At 38.7% G+C, this 7,039-nt stretch overlaps 1 protein-coding gene across 2 annotated transcripts in view; it reads right to left on the reverse strand.

Annotated features, from left to right (window-relative positions):
* GNS (glucosamine (N-acetyl)-6-sulfatase) overlaps window positions 1-7,039 on the reverse strand; it is a 51,794-nt gene that overhangs the window by 15,763 nt on the left and 28,992 nt on the right. For both annotated transcript variants that reach the window (XM_007447380.1, XM_007447381.1), the window contains one exon: window positions 4,761-4,862. In XM_007447380.1, the coding sequence (XP_007447442.1) occupies window positions 4,761-4,862 (102 nt within the window). The remainder of the gene's footprint in view (window positions 1-4,760; window positions 4,863-7,039) is intronic.

Below are 7,039 nucleotides of genomic sequence, written 5' to 3' on the forward strand. Positions count from 1 at the left end.
GGAAAAGACAACAAACAGCAAGAATATAATGGGCAAAAAGAGGCATTTCACAAAGGAAGAAACACAAAAGGCATAATGAAAGATGATTCACTGATCAAAAACCCAATTTAAAAAAATGGGTAAAGGATCTGAATAGACCTGTCTCCAAAGAAGACATACAAATGTCCAATAAACATATGACAAGATATTCAACATGATTAGTCATTAGGGAAATGTAAATCAGAACCACAATGAGTACCACTCACACCCACTAAGACATAATAGAAAGACTGGTAACAGCAAGTGCTGGCAAGGACGTGGAGAAACTGGAACCCTTTTACAATGCTGGTGGGAATATATAAAACGGTGCAATCACTTTACAAACAAGCCTGGCAGTTCCTCAAAAGGTTAAACATAAAATCACCACGTGACCTAGCAATCCTACTCTTAGGGATACACTCAGGAGAATGGAAAACATTAGTTGCCCCCAAATTTATACACAAATGTTCACAGCAGTATTATTCATAATAGTCAAAAACGGGAAACAACCCAAATGTCTGTCAACTGATGGGTGGATAAATAAATGTGACACATCCACACAATGGGATATTTTTCAGTAATTAAAAGAAAAGTACTAAACTGAAAGCATTTCCACTAAGGTCAGGAACAAGACAAGGTTGCCCACTCTCACCACTCTTATTCAACATAGTTTTGGAAGTTTTAGCCACAGCAATCAGAGAAGAAAAGGAAATAAAAGGAATCCAAATCGGAAAAGAAGAAGTAAAGCTGTCACTGTTTGCAGATGACATGATACTATACATAGAGAATCCTAAAGATGCTACCAGAAAACTACTAGAGCTAATCAATGAATTTGGTAAAGTAGCAGGATACAAAATTAATGCACAGAAATCTCTGGCATTCCTATATACTAATGATAAAAAATCTGAAAGTGAAATCAAGAAAACACTCCCATTTACCATTGCAACAAAAAGAATAAAATATCTAGGAATAAACCTACCTAAGGAGACAAAAGACCTGTATGCAGAAAATTATAAGACACTGATGAAAGAAATTAAAGATGATACAAACAGATGGAGAGATATACCATGTTCTTGGATTGGAAGAATCAACATTGTGAAAATGACTCTACTACCCAAAGCAATCTATAGATTCAATGCAATCCCTATCAAACTACCACTGGCATTTTTCACAGAACTAGAACAAAAAATTTCACAATTTGTATGGAAACACAAAAGACCCCGAATAGCCAAAGCAATCTTGAGAACAAAAAATGGAGCTGGAGGAATCAGGCTGCCTGACTTCAGACTATACTACAAAGCTACAGTAATCAAGACAGTATGGTACTGGCACAAAAACAGAAAGATAGATCAATGGAATAGGATAGAAAGCCCAGAGATAAACCCATGCACATATGGTCACCTTATCTTTGATAAAGGTGGCAGGAATATACAGTGGAGAAAGGACAGCCTCTTCAATAAGTGGTGCTGGGAAAACTGGACAGGTACATGTAAAAGTATGAGATTAGATCACTCCCTAACACCATACACAAAAATAAGCTCAAAATGGATTAAAGACCTAAATGTAAGGCCAGAAACTATCAAACTCTTAGAGGAAAACATAGGCAGAACACTCTATGACATAAATCACAGCAAGATCCTTCTTGACCCATCTCCTAGAGTAATGGAGATAAAAACAAAAATAAACAAATGGGACCTAATGAAACTTCAAAGCTTTTGCACAGCAAAGGAAACCATAAACAAGACCAAAAGACAGCCCTCAGAATGGGAGAAAATATTTGCAAATGAATCAACTGACAAAGGATTAATCTCTAAAATTTACAGGCAGCTCATGCAGCTCAATAACAAAAAAATAAACAACCCAATCCAAAAATGGGCAGAAGACCTAAATAGACATTTCTCCAAAGAAGATATACAGACTGCCAACAAACACATGAAAGAATGCTCAACATCATTAATCATTAGAGAAATGCAAATCAAAACTACAATGAGATATCATCTCACACCAGTCAGAATGGCCATCATCAAAAAATCTAGAAACAATAAATGCTGGAGAGGGTGTGGAGAAAAGGGAACACTCTTGCACTGCTGGTGGGAATGTGAATTGGTTCAGCCACTATGGAGAACAGTATGGAGGTTCCTTAAAAAACTACAAATAGAACTACCATATGACCCAGCAATCCCACTACTAGGCTGGAGGGGTGGGATAGGGAGGGTGGGAGGGAGGGAGACAAAGAGGGAAGAGATATGGGAACATATGTATATGTATAACTGATTCACTCTGTTATAAAGCAGAAACTAACACACCATTGTAAAGCAATTATACCCCAATAAAGATGTTAAAAAAAAAAAAAAGTACTGATACACGTTACAATGGGGATGACCCTTTTCAGCCAATCACAAGAGACCACATACTGTATGATTCTATTTCTAGAAAATGTCCACAGTAGACAAATCTATAGAGGCAGAAAGTAGATTAGTGCCTGCCTGGTGCTGGGGGAGGGAGCAATGGGGGAGTGACTGCTAATGTATTTGGGGGTTTCTTTTTGGGGTGATGAAAATGTTCTAAAATTAAGATTATGGTGTGGCTGTACAACTCTGAATAACTGTAAACTTTAAACTTCTGAATTGTATAGTAAATGAATTAAGCTGTTAAAAAAATGATTCATTTCATTTATAAAGAAATGCACAGTAGGACCAAATATAATTTTGATCTTTTTCACCCCCTAGAATGGCAAAAATTAAGTAGTCGGACAGTTTCATATAGAGCAAAGGGAATTCTCATAAGTTACTGGTGGGAATGTAAACTGATGACGATTTTGTACAATAACTTGGTAATATTTGTAGGAATGAACATGTGAGGTTCCTGTAACCTTGGTGCATATACACATGCTCACTGGGAAACATGTATGAGAATGCTATAGAAGCAATGTTCCTAACAAAACTGGGAACACCACAAATGTACACTGACAAGAAAACATGATTAAGTAGTGATGCATTCCTTCTTACAATGGAATATTAGGCATCTGTGAACAATATGGATCAATTTACAAACGATGAATTGAAAAAAGTCCTCATTACAACTGGTAGAGTATCACTTTTACAGTACAAAACAAGACAGGTATTTTTCCCCCCAAGATAGGTATGTTGTTTAGGGACACATCCATGATAATTACTAAAAAATAAAAGCCAGAGATTAACAACCATAAAATTCAGAAAAGTGCTCATTTGTATGGGCAGGTAAGGGGTGGAATGGGGAGGAGCCCATAGGAAGATGCATCAGTATGGGGAATATTTCAGTTCTTAAATGGGGTGATGGGTTCATGGGTATTCCTTGTGTTTCATAACTTATGTGAGTTATGGGTATTCTCTTGTATGAATCATATATTACCTAATAATAAATTGTGATAGACTCAGACAAATCAATGAGCAAGAGTCATCTATAATGAGTATTGATTCTTCAAACTTCTCTATGCTTAAACATATTTACATACATATTTAATGAGAAAGATGCTGTTTTGAAACTTTTTCTCCCTATAGTATATGGTGGGCATCTTTCCAAGTCAACGTATATACATACCTACATCATTTAGTGTTGGTTTAATAGTCTATTGTTTAATTGTGCCACAATTTGACCAATTCCCTACTGTATATTTAGGTTTTCAATAGTCTTCTATTAGTACATGTAGTTTTTATACTTAGCTCTGGGCAGTGCTAGGCACTAGGTACTCAAATATTTCCTTTTTTAAAATTTCTTTTTACTTATTTATTTTTGGCTGCGTTGGGTCTTCGTTGCCGCGCACAGGCTTTCTCTAGTTGCAGCAAGCAAGGGCTACTCTTCGTTGTGGTGCACGGGTTTCTCATTGCATTGGCTTCTCTTGCTGCAGAGCATGGGCTCTAGGCACATGGGCTCAGTAGTTGTGGCTCACGGGCTCTAGAGTGCAGGCTCAGTAGCTGTGCCGCATGGGCTTAGTTGCTCCATGGCATGTGGGATCTTCCTGGACTAGGGCTTGAACCCGTGTCCCCTGCACTGGCAGGCGGATTCTTAACCACTGCGCCACCAGGGAAGCCCCCTCAAATATTTCTTGAATGAATTTTGTTTTCTTAAAATAAATTCTCAGATGGGACTGCTTGACGTGTATTTTGCAGTGATGGGTCTTGTTAAATTAGCCTACTGATAGCTTATACTGATTACACTTCAATGAACAGAGTCTGAGTAGCTTTCATTTTCTCAAACTTCTCTAAATACAGGCTTATTAATCTTTTTGATCTTTGCCAGTTCTACAGGCAATAGAGGCCTCCTTTAGTTAAGCATTTCTTTGATCAGCATTGAAGCAATTTTTTTGCACTGACTTTGGCCATTTTTAATTCCTCTGGGAGTTGACTATTCACTTCTTTTGCCCATTTTTATACTGGGACATTAATCTTTGCTTTTAAGAACTTATCTATTAAAACTAATCACCCTTTTTCATGTATGTTGCAAATATTTTCCCAATTTGTCACCTGTTTTAATTTTATGATGGGGCTTTTGGGGGACAAGGGAAAAAGGGAGGATACAGAACTCTGTTCATGTGTGTCCCGTCTTTTTTTAAGAAAACTCCTTCCCACTACAGATAAGAGAAAAATTCTATCCTCTGCTCCCCTAATTTAACAGCTTTAAGATTTAAATTTTAAGTGTACTTATATAACCTGGAATTTATTTCAGAATCTTGGCTCAGGCCTGATTTAGGGCTTTATACTCACCAAAATGGGCAAGAAAGACATCCCGTCCATCTGTGTCTTATTCAGATTGTAGCCAGCGATGTCCAAAATAGTAGGACCCAAGTCAATGTTGGCAACGAGCATCTATGAGAAAGAGGAAGAAACAGTCAATTGATCGAGAACACAGTTTGTCCCGTTTTCCTTTTCTATCTATAATAGAGTTCTCTTCCCCGCAACCCACCTGTGAGACAAACAGCACTTACTATTATCTTTTGTACAACCCATACTTCCTATTGCATATATTCAAATATAACTATAATAATTTAAAATACAAAACATAAAGCCTTATAAAGTTTATAATACATGCTCCTGGGAAGTTAATGTTTATTCTACCCATACTGTTACCATGGATAAAAACATTTTTCAAGATTCCTTTAGGATTGCCTTGAGTCTGTTATGAACGATGAGAAAAATGTCGGGCTATTTATACAAAGTGTTTTCCAACTTGATTATTCTTATTAGTTCACTAAACTTGAATTCAAATTGACTCCTGACGTTTTTTAAAGGCTCAAAGGTTGAATGCTTGTCACCAATGAGGATGTTAGCCTTTTTAATAGTTTTTTGAAGTGACAACACTGGTAAGGAATGTTTGCAGTAGTTTTTGAAGACTGCAGAAAACTCATCCCAACAATGCATCAATAAGTTTCCTTAAAGAGCACAAAACTTGGATGTTTTTATTTTTTTAATTTATTTTCCTTTTTTTTTTTGGCGGTACACGGGCCTCTCACTGTTGTGGCCTCTCCCGTTGCGGAGCACAGGCTCCGGACGCGCAGGCTCAGCGGCCATGGCTCACGGGCCCAGCCGCTCCGCGGCATGTGGGATCTTCCCGGACCGGGGCACGAACCTGTGTCCCCTGCATCGGCAGGCGGACTCTCAACCACTGCGCCACCAGGGAAGCCCTTATTTTCCTTTTTTTTAAATAAATTTATTTTATTTATTTATTTTTGGCTGCGTTGGATCTTCGTTGCTACACATGGGCTTTTCTCTAGTTGCGGAGCGGGCTACTCTTTGTTGCAATGCACAGGCTTCTCATTGTGGTGGCTTCTCTTGTTGCGGAGCATGGGCTCTAGGCGCACGGGCTTCAGTAATTGTGGCACACGGGCTTCAGTAGTTGTGGCTCACAGGCTCTAGAGCACAGGCTCAGTAGTTGTTGCACATGGGCTTAGTTGGTCCGCGGCATGTGGGATCTTCCTGGACCAGGGCTTGAACCCGTGTCCCATGCATTGGCAGGCGGATTCTTAACTACTGCACCACCAGGGAAGTCCCCAAACTTGGATGTTTTTAAACAAAGATTCTAGAAATTAAAGACACTGTCCAGCATTTATACCTTGCCATATCTCCTTGATTTACTGGACTATTTTTCTTCTGTATACAATACCGCTACCAGGCCTAAACCAGCATAGTCCAAAGTCCAATAGGGATAGAACAGGAGTCATACGTGTAATTTAAAATTGTCTAGTGACCACATTAAAGTAAAAAAAAAAAAAAGAGGTGAAAATCATTGTAAATATTTAAATATTACTATTTCAACATGTAAGCAATACAAAAAAGTGATGAGATTTTACTTAAAAAATTTTTTTGAACCAAGTGTTTGAAATCTGGTATTTTACAATTATAACATCTCAATCTGGACTATCCCATATATGTTCTGGCTCAAGAACCACATGAACTTCTGTAGCAGAGTCTAGAAGTCACGTGGTCACAGACTAGAAAAAGCCTTGGAGTGATGGAGACAATCCACCAGGGAAACGAAGGGAACTAGTGTTCACTGAGCACCTATTCTGGGCCAGTGCTTAATGCTTATCCTCATGTAATCCTCCCCACAGTCCTAGAAAGCAGTATTTTCCCCATTTTACAGATGAGGAAATGAAAGAGAAGTAACTGACACAAAGTCAGCAGACTGTAACTGGAAAAGCTGTCGTTTACTGGAAATAAATAACAGTCTTCAGAACTGTTGAGAGGGACTCCCCTGGTGGTGCAGTGGTTAAGAATCCACCTGCCAATATAGAGGACATGGGTTCAAGCCCCAGTCCAGGAAGATCCCACATGCGATGGAGCAACTAAGGTCGTGGGCCACAACTACTGAGAGCCCACGTGCCACAACTACTGAAGCCTGCTTGCCTAGAACCCATGCTCCACAACAAAGAGAAGCCACCACAATGAGAAGCATGCACACCACAACTAAGACCCAATGCAGCCAAAAAAAAAAAAAAAAAAAACTGTTGAGAAAAACTAGACCATCACAGGAGAAGCCAAATTGT

This window comes from Lipotes vexillifer, unplaced genomic scaffold, assembly GCF_000442215.2.
Source record: "Lipotes vexillifer unplaced genomic scaffold, Lipotes_vexillifer_v1.1 scaffold170, whole genome shotgun sequence".
Lineage (NCBI taxonomy): Eukaryota > Metazoa > Chordata > Mammalia > Artiodactyla > Lipotidae > Lipotes > Lipotes vexillifer.